This window comes from Mirounga angustirostris, unplaced genomic scaffold (assembly GCF_029215605.1).
Source record: "Mirounga angustirostris isolate CCGP_5_RB_7025 unplaced genomic scaffold, mMirAng1.0.hap1 SCAF_6, whole genome shotgun sequence".
NCBI lineage: Eukaryota > Metazoa > Chordata > Mammalia > Carnivora > Phocidae > Mirounga > Mirounga angustirostris.
In genome coordinates, this window is record NW_026991714.1 from 1,202,743 (window position 1) to 1,223,564 (window position 20,822).

General features: G+C 58.0%; 3 protein-coding genes across 7 annotated transcripts; 2 read left to right on the forward strand and 1 right to left on the reverse strand.

The window, feature by feature from the left end:
• Positions 1–1,804: 1,804 nt before the first annotated feature.
• On the forward strand, positions 1,805–7,616 carry EFNA1 (ephrin A1). Of its 2 annotated transcripts, none has more exons than XM_045876557.2 (5): positions 1,805–2,014; positions 5,180–5,475; positions 6,366–6,431; positions 6,569–6,619; positions 6,782–7,616. In XM_045876557.2, the coding sequence occupies exons 1-5, from the start codon at positions 1,923–1,925 to the stop codon at positions 6,892–6,894; spliced, it is 618 nt and encodes a 205-aa protein (XP_045732513.1). In that variant the 5' UTR covers positions 1,805–1,922; the 3' UTR covers positions 6,895–7,616. The 2 variants fall into 2 exon arrangements, with proteins under 2 accessions (XP_045732513.1, XP_064449733.1); XM_064593663.1 differs by lacking the exon at positions 1,805–2,014 and adding an exon at positions 2,659–3,827.
• A 939-nt stretch (positions 7,617–8,555) lies between these two features.
• SLC50A1 (solute carrier family 50 member 1) lies at positions 8,556–10,924 on the forward strand. 3 transcript variants are annotated; one of them, XM_054507847.2, is made up of 6 exons: positions 8,556–8,706; positions 9,006–9,083; positions 9,218–9,341; positions 9,890–10,077; positions 10,312–10,455; positions 10,538–10,924. In XM_054507847.2, the coding sequence occupies exons 1-5, from the start codon at positions 8,627–8,629 to the stop codon at positions 10,436–10,438; spliced, it is 597 nt and encodes a 198-aa protein (XP_054363822.1). In that variant the 5' UTR covers positions 8,556–8,626; the 3' UTR covers positions 10,439–10,455; positions 10,538–10,924. The 3 variants fall into 3 exon arrangements, with proteins under 3 accessions (XP_054363822.1, XP_045732515.1, XP_045732514.1); XM_045876559.3 differs by having other exon boundaries at positions 10,336–10,455; XM_045876558.3 differs by having other exon boundaries at positions 9,916–10,077; positions 10,336–10,455.
• Positions 10,925–11,358: 434 nt separating this feature from the next.
• DPM3 (dolichyl-phosphate mannosyltransferase subunit 3, regulatory) lies at positions 11,359–12,038 on the reverse strand. 2 transcript variants are annotated; one of them, XM_045876561.2, is made up of 2 exons: positions 11,884–12,038; positions 11,359–11,711 (listed from the first exon to the last, which is right to left on the reverse strand). In XM_045876561.2, the coding sequence occupies exon 2, from the start codon at positions 11,704–11,706 to the stop codon at positions 11,428–11,430; it is 279 nt and encodes a 92-aa protein (XP_045732517.1). In that variant the 5' UTR covers positions 11,707–11,711; positions 11,884–12,038; the 3' UTR covers positions 11,359–11,427. The 2 variants fall into 2 exon arrangements, with proteins under 2 accessions (XP_045732517.1, XP_045732516.1); XM_045876560.2 differs by having other exon boundaries at positions 11,815–11,950.
• Positions 12,039–20,822: the final 8,784 nt, after the last annotated feature.

Below are 20,822 nucleotides of genomic sequence, written 5' to 3' on the forward strand. Positions count from 1 at the left end.
CCGAGCGGGGATCGGGCGATCTCGCCAGAGGCACGTAGGAGGCCCACACCCAGGTGTCCTCCCAGGTGAGCGAAGCGCGCGCGAGGCGCCGCCCTGGGGCTGGTGGGCGGCTGGACTTCGGACCCGCGGGAGCTGCGGGCCTCACGTCTGCAACCGCCGAGCTGGGCGCGGCCGGGGGGGGGGGGCGCCGGGGGAGGGGTGGGGGGGCCCGGGGCGTGCGCCGAGCCGGGCCGGACCCAGACACTCGGTTACGCTCCGGAGGTGTTTACAGTCCGCGGGGCGAGTCTCGCCTCCCGCCGCCTGCGGCCCTCGGAGGCCAGCGCTGGCCCTCCCCGCCCCAGGCTCCTCCCCCGAGGGACCTCTGCGCCCGGCTGGCAGTGGCGTCGCGGCCGCGTGTAATTACAGGCGCTGTCGCCAGGCCCGGCCGTAAAAGAGGAGGATGAAACGGCCTGGGCTGCAGCGAGCGGGGCCCGAGGCGGCCGGGAGCCCCGCGTCTGCGGCTTCCCGCGATGCGCGGCGCGGGGAAGGGCCGGCCCGGGAGGCGCACACGCCCGCAGCGCCAGCCGCGCGCAGACAGCCGCGCTGTGACACGCAGAATCCACGAAACGCACGCAGGCACACGGCCTCGGGCCTCCCGCTGCAGACGCGCACACGAGCCTCGGCAAACACCTGTGCCCGCTCGCGCCAACCCTGCTCCAGACGGCAGCAGATGCCGGCGGGGAGCAGGGCGGGGGCGCCACGTCCAGCGGTGCGAGCGCCTGGCGAGGGGGAGGGGCCCGCCGGCCCGGAGCCCCGGCGGCCGCGGGGCGAACCCCCGCCCCTCCCCACGGGCCCCGCTCGCAGCTGCACGTCTCCCCGTCTAGACACGCCGTTCGCAAACATTAGCACACGGACGCCAGAGCTGCACGCGCCTCCGCACACGCGGCTGTGAAGCTACACACACATGCCTTCGCACTCGCGCGCCACCACACGTATTTACCCATGTCCGATGCACATGTGGGGTCACAGTTTACCACCCTTGGTGAATGCCGATTCTCACAAGCCCCTTCGCATCGTACACACGTGCGTTCGCGCCCGCGCGCGCGCGCACACACAAACACGTCCTTAGCGCCCTTTGGCGCACGCGAAGCGAGCGAGAGAGAACGCCCTCGGACCAGGAGCCCGAGTGTCCCTCCCTCGCGCTGTTAACGACGGGCAGAGGCGCCCTTGGCCCCGGCCGCACACGTTACACACTTGGTCACAAGGGTCGCACTTTATTCCCGGCATCTAGGCGATGACACAATCTCCCGAACAAAGACAACATTGACAAACCCAACAAAAACAAACAGCCGCGTGTGTGGGGAGGGGCAGCCGAGCGGAGTCCGGGAAAGGCGGGTGGGAGGAGAGTGAGAACGCGGGCGCCCGAGCCTGGGTGCGCTAGGCTCGGGAAAGGTGCGGGCCCTGTCGACGACTTTGCACCCGCCAGACCCGCGCGCGGCGCCGCACAGCCGGGTCCCGCACCGCGCGTTCGCAGACCTGCACTTGCGGCTCGTTCCCTTCTCCCGCACGCCACTGAGCCGGGGGACACAGACCCAGCGCCCCGCACAGGCCCACGGGGCCGCATGCAGACCCACAAGCGAGCGAACTCGCGGCGCAGAGCACCTTCGTCCCGGCAGACGCTTAGATCCCGCTCCGCTCCCCTGCCCTCCCCTCCTCCACCTCCCAGCCCCCAAGCCCCGGGGCCGCCGCGCTCCGGGCGGGGCGGGCCGGGGCGGGGCCGGGGGCGGGGCGGGCGGTGGGCGGGGCTGGCCCAAAAGGCGGAGTCGCCCGGCGGAGGGGCCAGAGCTGTGCGCGGGGCCGAGTGCGCCGCTGAGACAGCCCGCGGGAACCCGGACCCCGAGGAGCCCCCCTCGTCCTCGCCCGGCCTGGCCAGGCCCTGCGCTATGGAGTTCCTCTGGGCCCCGCTCTTGGGTCTGTGCTGCAGTCTGGCCACTGCTGACCGCCACACCGTCTTCTGGAACAGTTCAAACCCCAAGTAAGCCCCGAGTCTCCGGCCGGCAGCCTGGGCGCCCGGTTGGCACTGCCCAGCCCCTAACCCCTCCTGCCCGGGTAACTGTGCCTGCCAGCCCCTGACCTGAGTCTTGGGGCGGTGACCAGAGGCGGGAGGGATTCCGTAGACATTTTCCCCCGCACTTCTCCCCCATAACTGGGAGTACCCCACCCCTGGGCAGGAACCTGTCCGTGACTGCTTGCACAGGGTTCTTTCTGCCCTTCCTTTCCGTCTCTCTGGTACCTCTGTTACTCTGAAGTGAGGGACCCTTGCTGAACAGTTCTGCCGGCCAGGGCTCTTGTTCTAGGCCCTTCCACCACAAAAGCTTCTGTGTGTCACTTGGACATGTGCCCACCCGGACAGGTACCTGATGTGACATCAGGCGTAAGCAGAATGCTCATTGTAATCCTGGGAGGACCCCTCAGGAGGGACCTGGCCTTCTGGCTTTAAGCGTCTGCATTCTGTGTTTGAGATGAGCCTGGAAAGCTTCCCTCCACACACAAGGGATCTTCCGAGGTGGCACGAGTGGGGCACATGCTGTGTGTAGATAGGCTGAGGGAGGCACCTGTTTAGGAGATTTGGGGGGGCGGGTAGGGAGGGCATGGGAAAGGTTCAGAAGGAGTGGAAAGGGTTAAAAGGGTGACAAAGGGCTCTGGGCAGGAAGGAGTTAATTTCTCCTGGGCAGGTTTAGGGCTGGGAGGCAAATGGTACTGGGAGGAAGAAGCCCCGTTGGACCCTTTGTTCTTGCCCTTGAGTTTTTGAAGTTATGGGAACAATATTTGTGGGAAAATGGGGGAGGGGGGTAGGGTGGAGCAGGGAGAGGAGGTCTGGGCAGCTTGGGGTCAGGAAAAACACTTCACTCAGCTTGGCCACCCGCAGCCCTAGCACGCCAGCCCCCCACGCCCCTTGAGAAATGTGTTGTGCCAGCTTCCTTGGACCCTGTGGCAACATTGCCTGGTGGGGGGTCTGTGGGCTGGGGCTTGTGGGCCGGGGAGGGAACAGCCAGCTGCCAACGCAGGAGGCCAGTGCCCTTTTGCCCATTGGCCACAGGGGCAGCCCGGTCAGCCCCCTCCACCTCACTGCTTGCTTCCTGTTCTTTACCTCCTTGATCCAATCTTGTCCTAGTGGGAGAGAGCGAAGTCCCTGTTTATGCCCATGCCAGGTGTTGGCTGGAGGAGGAGGAGGGGCAGGAAGCCATGAGTAGGGAGGGGGGAACCTGGCCTTTTCCGTTCCCAAGCTCCCAGATTTCCTCTCTTTCAGGAAGGAGCCTCTTCCTTGCCCCCCCCCTCCGCCTTCCCTGACGCCGCTGCTGCCCCCCTTTCCCAGACGGGGAGCCAGGGTCAGAGGAGCCTAAGTGGAACAGATTGTACTGGGGGGGAGTAATGGGTGCCCCCACCAAGCACAGCTTCTGCCCTGTCCATCTGGCCACACGTGCGCGCGCGCACACACACACACTCCACCATCCCAGGATTGAAGAGAAGCCAGCCAGAGTGCAATGCACAGGCAGCCGAGCTGGCCCGCTTGCAAGCACAGATGAGGTGGCGATGAGCTGGGCGGGGGTGAGGCTGGCCTGGGTGACTCAGGGTAGTGGGCATCGGCGGGATCTCCAGGTCCCAGGCGGGGGGGGGGGGCGGCTTGGGGAGAAGGGCGGGGCTGCCGTGAGCTGGGCGCTGGCCTCGCGGGTGCTGGAGGGGCACGTAGCCCACCCACTCAGACCTGCCAGCTCCTTAGGCCTGGGGGACCGAGCCCGGGGCAAGTCCTGGCATTGGGGTCTGGGGGGCCACGCACATTGGACAAGGTAAACGTTCACAGGTTCTCATGAATGCTGGGGCGGGTGGCAGAGGTGGATGAGGAATGAGTCAGTGCCCGTCACGGGAATGGGGGAAAGACGCCAGGCCGAGAGCTGAAATACCTGTTTGAAATGGCTTCTATGTTTATCTCTCCAGAGAGGAATTTTAAAAGCCTCTCCCTCGCTCGCGCGCTCCTCCTCCCCTCCCCCTCCTCCGCCCCAACTCCCTCCTCCACCCCCACCCCCCCGGGGGAGGAGCCCGGGGTAGCCAGGGCCGAGAGCTGGCAGGCTGCCCTCAGGCCGGGCCGCGGTGGGGGGGGGGGGGGGATTGTCCCGCGGACGGGGCAGGGGGTGCCCACCCCAGGGGCCTCGCGTCCGAACTCCTGCCCTCCCCCCACCTGTGCCGGAGCTTCGGTTGGCAGCCAGCACTGCTGAGTCTGGCTGGCAGCGCCGGGGAATTTAGAGTCGCTGACCAGCTCGGAGGGGGCGGGAGTGGGGGTGGGGGGGAGGCAGCTCCCCCGCCAGGACCCCACCCCGCCCCCCGCTGGAGCCAGGTGTCTGGGGCCGCCGGGCTGGAGCCCGAGGGGCCTGCGGGAGGGAGCTGGCTGCCCCTGGGATCGCGGGTGGGAGAGGAGGCCTCCCACCGATAACTCCAGCAGCTCTGGAGCTCCTTCCTCGGAGGTGAAGTGTGGCTTTGGAGGTAAACGGACTGGGAGGTTTGGGGTGCTTTGGGAGAAGGGGACAAGGAGGCCTGAGCCTAAACTGGAGGAGCTAGAAGGGGGATTTACTGTGGGCCTGGTGTGCTGGGGGCGGGAGTGAATGCACTCAGGGGCTCAGGGGAAAGGCCAGGAGTGAGGGACCCCAAGCTGTAGATGTGCTGGGGGCTAAGAGCAGGTAAGCGCAGCTAGGAGAGCAGGGGTTCCTAGACCCCCATTGCAGTATGCCCGCAGGCTGGGAGGGTCTCAGATTGAGGGCTAACAACATTTAAAGGAGTAACTGGGAGAACAGATTTGGGGAAATGCTCCCGGGAGAAGAGCAGGATGAGTGACCTAAGGACACAGTCAGTAGCCCTTCCATGGGTAAATGTCTGGGGCTTATGCAAAGTGCTTTGGTACCTGAAGGATACTAAAGTGGGCACTGTTCAGAGGATGAACTAGAGGTAGTGATGGGAGCAGACGTGTGTGAAGATGGTGTAAAGATACTGAAGAGGTCAAGATCAGTAAATATTGGGAGTTGAGATTCTTGAAGAATCTTTGTGGGGGGCCAGTGTGAAATGTGGGGGGCCAGGAAACATTTGGAAGCTCGCAGCCCTAGCCGGGCTTCCCGGTGATGGCCTGCTTCCTCCCGCCCTGCACACGCAGGTTCCGGAACGAGGACTACACGGTGCACGTGCAGCTGAACGACTACCTGGACATCCTGTGTCCGCATTACGAGGATGACACCGTGGCTGACGCCGCCAGGGAGCGGTACACCCTGTACCTGGTGGAGCGCGAGGAGTACCAGCGGTGCCAGCCCCAGTCCGAGGACCAGGCTCGCTGGCGGTGCACCCAGCCCAGCGCCAGGCACGGCCCCGAGAAGCTGTCGGAGAAATTCCAGCGCTTCACGCCCTTCACCCTGGGCAAGGAGTTCAGGGAGGGGCACAGCTACTACTATATCTGTGAGTCCTCAGGGCTCGCACACGGGCCGCGGGGACCGGCCCAGAGCCGCACACAGCCCCTCCCATCCTGAATTGTTTTCACGCGTTCACATGACAAGCGTGGAGTGAGCTTCTGCTGTGCACGGGGCACTCTGCTTGGCACGACAGGCACAGAGATAAATAAAACTCCGTAGGGCCCCTATCCTCCAGGAAATTGGAAAGCGACGCACACGGGGGACTCACCTTAGCACAGCACGATATGAAGACACGGACACAGGGGCCTTGGGAGAATGACGTGGGTAACGGCCAGGCTCCGGAGGCTCAGAGACGGGCTCCTGGGGAAGATGACCCAAGAGCTTAGGACAGGCAGAGACGCTGGCCAGGCACGAGGGGACATGTGCAAAGGGAGCATGACATCTTCAGGGAACTCTATATGGTTCAGTCTGGCTGCAGTAGGAGGGACCCTGGAAGTGGGCAGAGGTGGACAGGGCACATCATGGGGGCCTCGGAAGTGCTAAGGAGTTTGGATTTTGTCCTAAGGGTAGTAGAGAAGCACTCGTGGCTACAAGAGTTAGAAAATCTGCTGGTCAGTGGGGCCTAGGTAGGGGGAACGTAGTGTGAAGGCCTCAGCCAACTTCGGGCTGGGAAGAGTGAAGGATGGACTGTGGCAAGAGGACAGGGTCTGTGTGCTTTTACCGCCACCTCCAAAGCCAAGGGTCATTGCAAAGAATGGGAGGTTGAGCGTGAGGCAGAAAGCGGGCAAACGACAAGGAAGGTGAGAATCACAGATGAGCAGGAAGAGAGGGGCTCAAGTGAGCAGGGCCTGAGAGAGGAGAGCCAGAGGGTTTGCACTTGTATTTTCTCCCAACAAAGGATCCTCCCTTAACGCTCTGCGCGGGTTTGTCTTGCAGCCAAACCCATCCACCATCAGGAAGACCAGTGCTTGAGGTTGAAGGTGACTGTCAATGGCAAAATCAGTGAGTGTCAGAGCCCTGTGAGCCTCCTTCCTCCATCTGTTTGCGGGGCCTGGGCTAGTGACCTGGGATGGCAGGGAAGTTCCACCTGCCTGCCTCCCCAGGACAGTCCCTGATCGGCCACCGCCCTTGCCTTTCAGCTCACAGTCCTCAGGCCCATGCCAACCCACAGGAGAAGAGACTTCCGGCAGGTAGGTAGCCAGAGCAAGTTGGGCCTGGGGTCTGCTTACAGAGGTTGGGTACAGAAGGTGGCTTCTTTGCCAGGTGGGGGCTGGGGAAACCTCATGGAGCTGACGGCCAATGCCAGCAATAGGGCTGCTCACCTTGGGGGCGCTGGCCCTCTCATCTTGCAGATGACCCAGAGGTACAAGTTCTCCATAGCATCGGTCACAGTGCTGCCCCCCGCCTCTTCCCACTTGCCTGGGCTGTGCTGCTCCTGCCATTCCTGCTGCTGCAGACCCCATGAAGGGCTGTGTGCCACATCCAGCCTAAGGACCGGACCGGGGCTGAGGAGGCGGGGCGGGGCATCCCTCACCTGTCCTGGGAACCATTCCCACCACATGCACAAGCTGCCATTCAGCAGCCTCAAAACGGGTCAGGATTAAGGGTTTCAACCCAAAGGAGGTCAGCAAGCCTGGCAGTGCCATCCCTTCCTCCACCCTGAGGGACAAAGAAGTGGGGACAGTCCTTTCCCCGCCATTCCTGCCCTTAAGCCAAAGAAACAAGCTGTGCAGACGTGGCTTCTTAAGGAGGGCACCGTGGGAGCCAAACTGGCAGGGGCCTGGGGTCATGCAGATGGACACTGAGCTTGGCAGAGATGCCCCTCCCGAGAGAGCCAGGATGCCTGGATGAACTGACTGACTGAAAAGCAGGAGACAGTTCCATGCTTGGGAGCCAGAGACCGGGAGAGGCGGCATGCTTGGGCTGACCCAGCATCTCTCCCGAGGCTTCCGGAAGACTTTGAAGCTGCCGTGGAGAGTTTGTAGCCATGCACCACGTCCTGTCCCATCTGGGGCAGCACTGCCCAGAGCGGTGCCCGCAGGGGGCTGTGCCACCCTGTGCCTGGAGTGTAGCTGCAAGGGCAGGACCCACGCATACAGGATCTGTATATAAACTTGATGTGTGTCTGCTGATTTCTACAACTGGAGTTTTTTTATACAAAAAAATAAAGCGATGTGTTTATTTGGACATGCTTGTCTGCCCCCCCCATCCCCCATCCTAATTTAGGACCACTGGGTCCCTGCCACGTGCTAGGCTCTGTGGGACACCAGGCAGCACCTGGGTTTAAATTTTCTTCCTTCCATCTGGAAAGAATACACGCCCCTCACTAGCACCAAAGGGTGGGGTGCTTCCTCCTCTGAGCGCCGCACTGCGGTCTCGGGGGCTCCAGGCTGCACTCCACTCCCGCATCGCGGGGCTTTGGCAAACCGTCCGGTTGCTCCTGCTGTTGGGTGCATCGGGGAATACCAGCCGAGGCACGGCAGGCCGCCTGGTCCCACAGACCCGGCAGCCGGGGCAGCCGGGGCAGCCGGGGCAGCCGGGGCGTGCGGGCTGTGGGCTGTGCGAGGCCGCAGGGAGAGTCCCCAGCAGCAGGTCCTGTCGGTTGGACTAGGGCGTCAGTGACAGGTGCTCCAGCCGATTGGCCCAGTCGCCCAAAGTTGGCAGTGTGGCTGAAGGCGGAGGGCGCCTGACAGACTGGTGATTCCCGGCCAGCCCACTTATTTAGGGGAGACACTGGGAAGAGGCTTCAACAAACCGGGGAAAAGCCTGGGCAGGTGAGGTTGCGGTCGGGGCCTCCGGGGCGGGAAATGTCCAGCAATTAAGGCCGGCCACGACGGCTCAGGGCAAGAGACTTGAGGCTGGGGTCCGGGTGAGCCAAGGGGTAAGCAGAAAGGGAGGAGCGGCAGGTGCCCGCGGCCGGTCCGCGGAGCCCGGGCTGGGTACCCGCCAGGACCTGGAGAGGCCACATCGTACCAGGCCTCCGGCGCGCCCGGACCGGCAAGGGTGGGGCCTGGTGATCGGGGGCGGGACCTGGTTCCGGCAGGACGCCCGCGGGGGCGGGGCTGCGGGTCCATTTCCGGCGGACGGCGGCGCGCGGAGGGGGCGGGGCTCCGGCGCGGGGGCGGGGCTGCGGCGGCGCGGGCTCTGGCCCAGCAAGTGGACAACGGCGCTGCGCCGCGGATCCGTCGCAGGGGGAGATGGAGGCTGGTGGCGTGGCCGACTCGCTCCTCTCTGGAGCTTGCGTGCTCTTCACCCTCGCCATGTACTCCACCGGCCTGTGAGAGCGCGGCCGGGCTAGGCTGGGGCAGGACCTGGAAGTCAGGAAGGGAGAGAGAGGGAACAGAGACGTGGCCGCAGCTCCAGGCTGCTCCCGGAACCTGGGTCAAAGTGGATTCGGGTCGAGGGATCCGGGGCACAAGGGCGAGGCTGGGCACTTGAGGGACAGGCCAGAGAGCTGAGGGCGGGGCCGGGACCTGCAGTTGTCCGGGGACGACCACAGGCATCAAGGATCTCGACTCCCCAGCAGCCCGGTTCTCCCTTCCCATCTCTCACCTCTGCTTTCGGGACCCGTTACAGCTCGGACCTCAGGCAAATGCGGATGACCCGGAGCGTGGACAGTGTCCAGTTCCTGCCCTTTCTTACCACGGACATCAAGTGAGAGGGGCGACGTTTGCGGCGGGAAAGGTTGAGGGAGGTGGGGAGGTGGGAGGAGGAACGCTGAAGAGGCCCCTTGGGTCCCCTTCCCATCCTCATCCCCGTGGTGAACGACCCTCCTGTCCACCCTGCAGCAACCTGAGCTGGATGAGTTACGGGGCCTTGAAGGGTGACGGGACCCTAATCTTTGTCAACGCCACGGGTGCTGTGCTTCAGACCCTGTATATCTTGGTGTATCTACACTACTGCCCTCGGAAGGTAGAGACCCTCCCTTGGACCCACATCTGCTGCTCACCTGCCATGCTGGCAGAGTCAACACTGCTTCCTAGAAGATTATGATAGGCTGGCCATTGCCACTTTTTCCTGGAAGGCCCCTCCAGCCTTGCAGTCCTCCTTCCTCCGTGAAGCCAGCCTCTGACACCCACACATTGGGCACCCCCCCCCATTTCTGGCAAGCTGGTAGTTCTGCCTAGCCTGATGGTGCCTTGCTGCTCAACAAGCTGAGAGGAATGGGCTTTTGTCTCTGATAGTTCCTTCAGAGTCAGCGCCAGTGCCTGAGAAATGAGTTGATTAGCTGTGCTTCCCCAATCCTACCAGCATTTAAGTTCCTACTGTGTGTACCAAGTTCACACCAAAAACAAAAGCAAAACGCTTCTCTCCTAGAAACCTCTAGTGTTGTGGGTGGATGGGACATGTGTTTGTCACTGGTGGGAAAGAGGCTGCAGCAACTGCTATACTGAGGCTTAGCCCAAGGTCAGCTCCCCCACTGGAGCAGGAGAGTCCGAGAGGGCTCCTGAAACATCTAGCAGTACGGCTGCTCTCTCCCCTGCAGCGTCCGGTGCTCCTTCAGACTGCAACCCTGCTGGGGGTCTTTCTCCTGGGTTTTGGCTACTTTTGGCTCCTGGTGCCCAACCTTGAGGCCCGGCTTCAGCAGCTGGGCCTCTTCTGCAGTGTCTTCACCATCAGCATGTACCTCTCACCACTGGCTGACTTGGTGAGTCGGGGGCTGTCCAGGGAAGTGGGGGAGATAAGACGGGTCAGGGTCCCATAGCCAGAGACTGTATGTAGCTTACACTCCAAAGGAAGATCCTGGAAGACAGGGCAGTAGAGGTAGGTGAGTGGGAGGCAAGAGGACAAGGCTGGGTAACAGAAGATCAGAGAGGATGTTTGACCTTTTTTCTGAGGACATTCTTAGACAAGCGGGAGCTCTGGGATGTGTCTGGGATAGGGGTCTTTCATCCTTTTTCTGTAGGCCAAGATCATTCAGACGAGATCAACCCAGCGTCTCTCCTTCCCACTCACCATTGCCACCCTCCTCACCTCTGCCTCCTGGACCCTGTATGGGTTTCGGCTAGGCGATCCCTACATCATGGTAAGCCCAAGAGAAGGATGGCTGACAGGTGTGTAAGGTGGAAAATGAGCTCCTCTCCTCATAGCAGCCCTTGTGATTTCAGGTGCCCAACCTACCAGGGATCCTCACCAGCTTCATTCGCCTCTGGCTTTTCTGGAAGTACTCCCAGGAGCAAGACAGGAACTATCCACTCTTGCAAACCTGAGGCAGTTCACCTGACCACTGGGCACCTAATGCCAACCTGCTACCAAAGAGAGCTCCTTGCAGCTGTTCCTGCTGACCAGCTCCATGAGCACAGTGGGTTGTCGAAAAGAAAAAGATAACTCTGAGACTCGAGGGACCAAAGAAAGCGTTTTGCTTGGAAGATTGACCGGGACTTGGGAGATGAATCACTTATTTTTTATAGATTATATTTTTTAATTGTGGAGGTTGTGGTGAAATCCTTAGAATGTGCCTTAAAATAAATTGTTCCTTACCCCTGCCCATAAAAGCTTAGTCTCTATCTGGTGATTCTCAACCTGCCTGCTTGGTGAAGGGCAGAAGTGCACTGCCTGATCCACAGTTGCTCACGGGCTGGGGTTGGCTCAGAGGAGGTATTTGAAGGAACCACGAAGTCGGAAAGACCTAGGAAGGCCTTCAAAGAACAGAGCCTGGGTGTTACGAAGAACAGAAGTTAAGACTTCAAGAAGTCCTTCCTGAGAGGGTTAAAAGGACCAAGAAAGTGAAATGACATTCCATCTCGAGAGACCTTGAGAAGGGGTCTTTGCCTCCTTCGGAGCAGAAAGGAGGAGGGACACAAGCAAGGATGCAAAGATAAAAGCGGAGATGACCTCAGGGAGGTGGCTCGTCCCCGCCCCCACCCCCCGCTTCCCCACAGCCGGGACACAGAATCCCCAGTTCCCGCCCTCCATAAACAAAACAAAGTTAGAAAATAAGCTGCTCTTTAATGGGCGGCGGGAGGAAAGGCTGTCCGGTGGGAATGGGGTTGGGGTGTCAGAAGCGCATCCCCCTGCGGGCTAAGTCGGCTCGGGCCTCCTGGATCTGGCTCTGCAGCTCGCGCGCGGCGTCCTCACAGTCGTGGAAAGTGGCCACGCGGTAGCCCACGGTGCCCAGGGCATAGCAGCCGGCGGACACCAGCAAGTAGGCCGGCAGTGGCCACAGCACCTCCCGGCATGACGAGGGCAGCTCCAGGCCCAGGGCTCCCGTGGTCAGGGCCGCCCAGGTGGAGCCCAGGAGCGCCAGTCCCCAAAGCCACTGCGCTAACTTCGTCATGGGCACTGCGGGGAGAGAAGGCAGAGCTCGCGGCCCCTTCCGCCCCGCTACCCCCCTCCATCGGAGACCAGTTCTCTGTCCCCCTCACCCGCCCTCCGTATCACCTACCCTCGGGGCCGCTCCGCCGCCGCTGTCGCCCGGCTCGCCCCCCGCTTTCGGCCCTCAGCCCGCACTCACCCGCGCCGCCGTCTCCCCTGCCCGGCGCAGCTCCGACGTCAGCGTCCCGAAGGCCTCTCGGCTCGCGCGGCTTTCTGGGAGTTGTAGTCCTCGCGGCGGCGCGCTCTGCCTCGCGCGGCCTTCTGGGAGTTGTAGTCCCCGCGGTGGCTCCCGGGGGAGTCGCAGCCGCCGCCCGCGTCTACACTGCGTTCGCAGAGCCTCCGACGGCGGCCCGAGTGCCCGGGGCTCCCGTGCAGCGCTGTCCGTGAGGACCCCGCTCCACGCTGGCTGGCGTCCTGCTGAGGACGCCCTCAAACTTTGCGAGAACATGGGAATGTAATCTGGGTCCCCCAGACTTTATTCACGTATTCTTTCCTTCACTGCAACGTTGCCTGGTCACCGTCATAGCCTTCGGAGAAATGCAGCGGTGCAGACCTCGGCCCCAAAGCGGACGCCGTGACCGCTGACCGTGACGCCTCGAGATAGCTGTTAGAACAGAGGATGTCCCCCTTTAACAAAGACCCGCAGCGGAGCAACAGTGCAGCTTGGAGCCCGAGGAAGAGGGGCTCTGGGAGGGGTCTTGAAGGAAAGAAAAGTGAGTTTAAGGTATTGAGAGAGGAGTTTTAGGCATGAATTCATGGTAGGTACGTGGAAAACCAAGTAAGGGAAAAGTCGGGCAATTACCAACATCGGGGAAAAGACTCACAAAGAAAGGGCGCGGACAAGAGCCTGCCTGGCAAGGGTCTCCCTGGACATCACTGCCGCCGATCAGCACGCAGCTGCGAGAGAGCAGCCCCCGGGGGAACCGCGGGCCACTCCCCGTACAGGGGAAACAGGGCCCTTACAGGAGGTGGGGAAGGATGTGTTTGACAGGTTCGAGCTCAGCGGGAGTGTAAGAAGGCATCAGCAAGCCTGGGCTGAGAAGTGGACTAGGGTCCACTTGGTAACTACAAAATTAAGATAATTAATTTTAGAGAATTATGCAATAGATAACTGCTTAATTAAGATAAACATAGAGTGCTGTGTCCAGACGCCTCCACGTGAAGCTTTGCAGGAGGTTGGAAATGGAGACTGCTTCTCTGTGTCAAAGTAACCTGCCTGGCTCAGACCTCCAGGCCAGAGTGGGATGTTCAGTTCTCCCTGATTGATTTCAAATCGCAAAGTGAGTGCCTGCATGATTTTAGAGAAGGAAGTTTCTCAGTCTCATGTCTTTGATGTTAATTAACAAAAGCGGTTTTTACAGATTCACATAGTCTTAGTAAGGACATTACATAACTCAGCTGTGAAGACTATTTTCACAGCCCGAATAATGTAAGCACTGATACTGAGTTAAGTAAACATTGGGATGTATTTGAATTGAGTGGGTGGGGGAGGGGAGGCTATGAGGAGCCTCATGGATAAAGAGAACCATAGCCTCATCTTCCATGGCAGGTGGTCAATTATATCTAAAATGGAAGAAATGAGGGGCGCCTGGGTGGCTCAGTCATTAAGTGTCTGCCTTCAGCTCAGGTCATGATCCCAGAGTCCTGGGATTGAGCCCCGCATCGGGATCCCTGCTCCACGGGGAGCCTGCTTCTCCCTCTCCTACTCCCCCTGCTTGTGTTCCCTCTCTCGCGCACTCTCTCTCTCTCTGTCAAATAAATAAATACAATCTTAAATTTAAAAAAATAATAAAATGGAAGAAATGAAATAATAATATGAGCACACTACTAAGAAATATGAGGTGTACCAAGGAAGCAGCCAAGAATCCCAGGAGGGGCTTACAGAGCAGCACGTGTGGAGTTCGGAGAACTGGAACAGGGGACTGGTATTTTTCATTAAGTGCCTTTGTAAAACTAGTTGGCTTTTTAAACTATGTAAATTCCTTTGTTAAAGTAAAAAGACAAAATAAAAACATTTTTAAAAATTTGCTATATGAGGGGCGCCTGGGTGGCTCACTTGGTTGAGCGTCCAACTCTTGATCCCAGCTCAGGTCTTGATCTCAGGGTCATAAGTTCAAGCCCCCCATGTGGAGCCCACTTAAAAAAAATTGGGGAGGCGCCTGGGTGGCTCAGTCAGTTAAGCATCTGCCTTCAGTTCAGGTCATGATCCCAGGGTCCTGAGATCTGGCTCCCTGCTCAGCAGGGAGCCTGCTTCTTCTTCTCCCTCTGTCTGCAGCCCCCCTTACTTGTGCTCTCTGTCAAATAAATAAGTAAAATCTTAAAAAAAAAATTTTTTTTTTGCTATATGAACTTCGAAGCCCCACTCTACTCGCTTCCCCATTCCATCTAAAACCCTACTGGTTGCTCACCTGACTTCCAGACTTCTAGCACAGTTCAGTGGATGGATGTCAGCTTTGTAGATCCAGAAATTCTATTTGGTCATCCACAGTAGACCTGGCCCTGAGAGATTACCACTCCCCAGAACAGTTTTTGGGGAAAGATAATGAGAAGGGGCTTGCCCTACAACACATAAAGATAGATAATAAATTATAGCATTATAATAATAATCAGCAGCCAAAGAATAAACATTCATTGAAGGGCTATGATGTGTCGTGCCCTATGGCACACTGTCGTGTTTAATTTTCACAGAATGCAGCAGTAGGTACTTTTCTATCGCCGTATATTAATGAGGCAGCTAGAACAGACAGATGGTGACTGGTAAGTAACTTGCCCAAGATCCTGCAGATAGTGAGTAGCAGAGCTATGCCATCCTTCTCGAGGCTTGGTGCTCAGTGCCTGGTCCAGGAAGGGGCAGAGAGGGATCATCATGGCAACTGACATGCACTGATTGACTGACTGCCTTGCGCCAGGCACTTTGCTGAGCACTTTATGTGCCTGATCTCATTCAGTCTTCACAGCCACCATTTGAAGTGGATACTATTATCTTCACTTGACAAATGAGAACACTGAGGCAAACCCCACATAATGTGACTTCTGAGCTTGCCAACTCTGCCATCCAGTATAGCACTTCTCTCCCTAGGTCAGTGGAACAGAATAAAAAGTGAAGAAATAGATTTTTAAAATATACCAATTTAGCATATAATAGAGATGGCAACTCAAGCAAGTAAGGGAAGATGGATGATTTAAAAACCATTTGCAACTAGCTTACCATTTGCAAAAGTAAATTGTTATTACACCTTATTCCAAAATGAATTCCCAGTGCATTAAAAAAAAAGCAAACAAACCATAATGTGAAAAGTGAGACCTTAAATATGCCATAAGAAAATGTGGGTTCATATTTCTCTGTGTTCCACTCAGGCTTCGTGTCCTCCAAGGTTGCAGGGTTGGCCACCATCCTCCTCCTCTGAGCGCCCAGATGGTCTTGATAGACAGCACTAAGCATGATGATCTGCAGCGTTTTTCTTTTTCTTTTTTTTTTTAAAGAAAGGTTTTTTAAATTTTTTTTATTTTAAAGATTTTTATTTATTTATTTGACAGAGAGAGACACAGCGAAAGAGGGAACACAAGCAGAGGGAGTGGGAGAGGGAGAGGCAGGCTTCCCGCGGAGCAGGGAGTCCGATGTGGGGCTCCATCCCAGGACCCTGAGATCATGACCTGAGCCGAAGGCAGACGCTTAACGACTGAGCCACCCAGGTGCCCCTCTGCAGCGTTTTTCTTTCCCTGCATGCCCTGTCCAGGGACATTGTGGCTCCAGGACCAAGCACAGTGAGAGAAATCCAGCAGGGCTTCTCTAAATGTAAAAACGAGGGACAGAGGGAAGGACAGGTTCATGTCTGATGGTCTCTAGCGAGACGGACCCAGCTCTCCTGGTTCCATGAACTAGAACTACTCCAGAGACTCCCACCGGCTGGACACAACGTCCTTGGCCTTGGATAGTGCTCAGCAAAGCCAGCAGATTCTTACAGTCCAGCTCCTTTCTCTTCAGTCTTTTTGCAGACCATCCCTCTTTTGCTGCCACAGGACACACTACATGTGATTATAGCAGGGTATGAGAGGCAGTATGGCTCAGGAGATAAACGTTCGGGGGCTTAGGGGCGCCTGGGTGGCTAAGTTGGTTAAGCGCCCGACGCGTGATCTCAGCTAAGGTCCTGATCTCAGGGTCATGAGTTCAAGCCCCAAGTTGGACTCCACGCTGGGCATGGAGCCTATTTAAAAAAAAATAAAAAAGTGTGGGGTTTTAGAGTCTGGCTGTCCTGAGGTTGGGTCCTTGCTCTTTCTTTTCCTTAGCTGTATGAACTTGGGCAAGTAACATAATGTTTCTGGGCCTCAGTTTCCCCGCCTAAATAGTGGAGCCAATAACTGGTCCTCCCTCCTGGGGTTGCCCTGGAGATGAGAAGAGCTAATGTAGGTAGTATGCTTACAACAGTGTGCGGCATGTGGGAAGCATGCATTGGGAGTTAGTCCCTCTTATTGTTATGCTGTCATTCGTCACCTTTTAGGGCTGAGGACACCCCACAGCACCTCCCCAGCCTTCCCACCATCTTCTGAAGTAAGTTACTTCTGGGGATGGCTCAGCTCATGTTTGTGGGGATTTTTGGCTTTTGCAAGCTTTGGTGTCAGAGAAAGACAAACTCCAAATCTGGAAGCCCTTATTCAACAGTGCACCAAGGATGAGGATGGGGGGATATGCAAAATGAGACACCACACAGAGGAGGGTTGACTTCCAGGGGGAAGGCCTCACAGAGGCCCCGAAGCCCCAGCTGATACTGGAAAGATGAGTGAGAGTTGTTCAGGTTGGGGGGCGGCATGCATGGCCCAGGGAACCCTGAGCAAAGCCCAGATGTGGGGAGTAATCCTCTGTGGCTGTCTCTTGGACAAAGACCGCTTCGTGGGGGAGTGGCAGGAGATGAGGCTGGAAAAGCAGACCAGGGCCAGGCTACTAGAAGCCCCTTGAAAGTATTTGTATTGTGGGGCAGGCTGTTGGTCCCTGAGGTCGGTGTCTTCACCCCTAGAAGAGCGGATGGCCCCCATGTGTGCCTGAGTGTCTGGTGTAAGGCATTCTAGTGTTCTGGGTGCCTACAATGCCAAGGTGATTCCTGGGTCCTTGGGGGAGGCCCCACTTAGGTTGCATGGCCTCCATCCCTGTCCCGAGGGCCCCCACAGCTCCACAGAAGCAACAGGACAGACACACATGTAATTAACCAAAACACACCCCACATCACAGCCAGGCTGGAGGGGGACAGAGATCAGAGATGGCGCTGCTGCTCGGACGGAGGAGGGGCTGGCGGCGTCAGGGTTTCCCAGAGAAGGTGAGCCGAGCAGAAGATGCTAGCCTGAGGGAGGAGGTCCCCAGGCACAGGCTGGGCTGCAGAGAGAAATACTTGGCTGATCCTGGGCATTCAGCAGTTTGGAATTGATGCAGGGTGGAAGGTGAGTTTCAGCAAAGAGTTCAAAATGGGACCACGGCGTGTGGCTCAAAGAATTTGGAGCATATTTAACAAATGTGTGTCAAGCCGTGTTCTAGTGGACAAACCAAACTCCCCGCTTTCAAAGAAGCATTCCATGAAAACGGATAAATTTCCTGCTTCAGTGAAGTAAGTGGTGGGAGACAGACAAGAAACAGATCAGTATTTAATGTATCAGGTAAGAGCGGCCCTGGGAGGGTAAGGGGCAGAGGGGTGACGGAGGCCTCCCTGGGAGAGGCGTCTGCATGGACACCTGGATGAAGGCGAGAACCGTGTCCAGGCACCGCTGAGCGGCGGCGGCGGCGGCGGCCAAGCTGGGAGGAGCGCGAGCCCACGAGGTGGGAGGAGGTGGGGCCCGAGGCCAGGCGGTAACCACTGCCTCAGCAGCATGGCCAGCACCAGTGGGTCTGAAGTTCAACTGCAGCCCTGCCTTCATTTATCAAATTGGTGGGTTGTTTTTTTTTTTTAACTTTTAAATAATCTCTACACCCAACATGGGGCTTGAACCCATAACCCCAAGATCAAGGGTCGCACACTCTACTGAGCCAGCCAGACTCCCCTTCATTAACATCTTGAGCAGCTTATTTTAAGCTCTCTTCCGTCTTACCTCATTTCATTTCACTAAAATGGGTGTATCAGTCAGGGTTCTCTAGAGAAACAGAACTCATGGGATGGACATATGTATGCAGGAAGAGATTTATTTTAAGGAATCGGCTCATGCAATTACAGTGGCTGGCAATCCCAAATCCACAGGGTCTCACTCTGTGAAAACTTGACTTCCAGGGCATCTGGGTGGCGCAGTCAGTTGAGTCTCTGACTCTTGGTTTCGGCTCAGGCCGTGATCTCAGGGTCGTGGGGACGAGCCCCGCATTGGGCTCCACGCGCAGTGCAGAGTCCGCTCCAGATTCTCTCTCTCCCTCTCCCTCTGCCCCTCCCCCTGCATGCATGCCCTCTCCCTCTCCCTCTCTCAAATACATAAATAAAATCTTTAAAAAAAAAAAAACAACCCACAAACACAAAACCCTTGACTTCCTCCTCCCTTGGTGGGGAGCGGTGGGCAGAGGGCCAGGCCACAGGGCAGGGGAACACAGATACCCCCAGGCACCCTGCAGGCTGGAGCCCTGGGGCAGCGCTGGGGTTGGGGGTCAAGTCTGAAGGCCAACGGCTGCTGTATTCCTTCCGGGTCTGGGGAGGTCAGTCTTTGGTTCAAGGTAAGAGTTGAAATCGAGAATATCTGTAAAGCACGGAGGACGCCGCCTGGCAAGGTGTGCATCCTCGTCACTTCACGGGGACGCTTGTCCAACGCCCTGCAGGACGGCGCCCGTGCTCTCTGCTCAGCCCCTCCACCGCGGCATCTCCTTCTTTACCACAAGCTGAGGCAGGTGTTACTATCCACATTTTCCAGCCGGGGAACTGAAGGTGCGGAGAGCTCACTCAACTTGCCAAAGGACCTTCACCAGGTAAGGGTTCAAAGCCCAAACTAGAAGGCAGGTCAGCCTGAGTTCAAGCCCCAGGCCGTCCCACTGTCCCACGTCCTGTCTGGAACCTGGAACTCTCTGAGTCACAGAGGCTGGAAATGGGGGCTGGAGGCTGAGGGCAGGAAGTGGGGGAGGCTGGGGGGGTTATTCCCAGACACTCACACACCGGTGTATGCGCCCCTCAGTCCCAGAAATGCCCTGGAAGCAGCCGGAGGTCAGCCCACAGCAGCTCTTGGCCCAGAAGAGGGGTATGCGGGAGGTTGTTCTGTGCGTCCTGCACCCCCCACCCCGGACAGTGCAGCTTCACCCTAAAATGGGCAGGCGACCCCCTGCTCTTCCAGCCTGAGGGAAGGGGAGTTCTCAGAGGAGAGTTCCTCACAGGCCCAGAGGCCATTTGGCTGAGGTCTGAGCTCCCAGGGCTTCACACTGAGCCCGGGATGCTCTCTGCACAGCATGCTGGTCACACCACTGCCCCTGACAGGACAGAGAGGAGGAATACACCGTACAAGGGACTCAAAGCGCTGTTAGGGAATCTCCAAATATATACAAACATAGAAACAACCGAACAATGAATCTGAGATGCCCATTATCACAGGGCTTTCTATTATAAGATAGGGCCTGCAGTTGCCCGTGAAGGAAAACTTCCTAAAAATCCTGTAATAATCTTGTTACTAACATGATTATATCATATTGTAATTTTGTGTTAAAAAGTGTTCATTTGGGGCGCCTGGGTGGCTCAGTCGTTAAGCATCTGCCTTCGGCTCAGGTCATGATCCCAGGGTCCTGGGATCGAGCCCTGCGTCGGGCTCCCTGCTCCGCGGGAAGCCTGCTTCTCCCTCTCCCACTCCCCCTGCTTGTGTTCCCTCTCTCGCTGTCTCTCTCTCTGTCAAATAAATAAAATCTTTAAAAAAATAAAAAATAATAAAATAAAAAGTATTCATTTGTTAAATGCAAACACTTCAAACATGTTTCCATTTTTCTTCATCTTAAGGCTTATCTGGAGCCTCAACAGACATGAGGGACCTGTGTCCCAGGGGGCAGCTGTGAGCCCCTTGGGCCCAGGTGGAAGAGAGCTGGTTGGAGGGAAGGACGCCCAGCCCAAGCCCTCGGTTGCAAAGGCTAGGGAGAGGGGGCTGGGGAGAGGGGGCTGTGGGGAGGGGGCTGTGGGGAGGTGGCGGGGGGGAGGTGGCGGGGGGCAGGGGCCTCTGGAGCTTCCTGCCAGGCTTCGGCTGTCACTCCAGGTGATGCAGGGGCCTCCCTCTGGGGCCACCAGGGGCTTCCCTGTTTGTCTCTCTAGGAACCCAAGCAAATAGCCTTTCCAGCACAAGGTCTGTGTGGCCAGGTTGCTCAAAGCCCCAGGGGGCTGGGGAGGTAGGGTTTGGGGCAGGATCTTGGCCCTGCCCCCTGAGGAATTTCTACTCTGCTGGGAGCGAGGCAAAGAAAGGTACCTGAAACAGAGCAATTAAGTGCCACCAACCGTGCCTGCACCAGGGTTCCAGCCATTGTTTGCTTAGGAGGCGGCTCAGTGACTGACCCTAAGTCAAGAAGGAGCGTGCACGGGGCAGGCCAGCCCTGAGGCCCCCCGAGGGGGCAGGGCCTCTGGCTTCCCATTCTTTTATGGTTCCCACAGTGCCCAGGGCCTTCTCTGCTCACAAAGAACTTCAATGCTGGCTTTTGACGGAATCTTTCCCCTTTGTATCTGTCTCTGCGTCTCTCAGCATCTCTGTCTCTATAAGTCTCTGGCTCTCTCTTGTTTCCCAACATCCTTCCCGAGCCCCTGGGGAGCAGAGCTGGGGGGCCGGGCAGTGGGAACCAGACTGCGTCCTGTTCTCACCAAGGACAATAAGGGCCGGAAAGGGCTGGAGCCAAGGCCTGGCGCGGACTCCCTTGCTCCCTGCCTGTCCTGGGCACCCCCCACCCCCCAGTCCAACCCCGTGGTGCCCCCTCCCTCCAGTGCCAGTCTGGGAGGAATCTAGCCTCTGCCAGGGGTTAGGGAGCTCTCTCACACCCCCTTCTCACTGCCCTCCTCTCTGATAGCATCACCTCCGGCCCCAAGACCTGTGCCTCTAGGGCCAGGAGCTGCTGGAGTGTCCTCCCCGGCCTGGCTCCCCACACATCTAGGGCCCCCTCCCCCT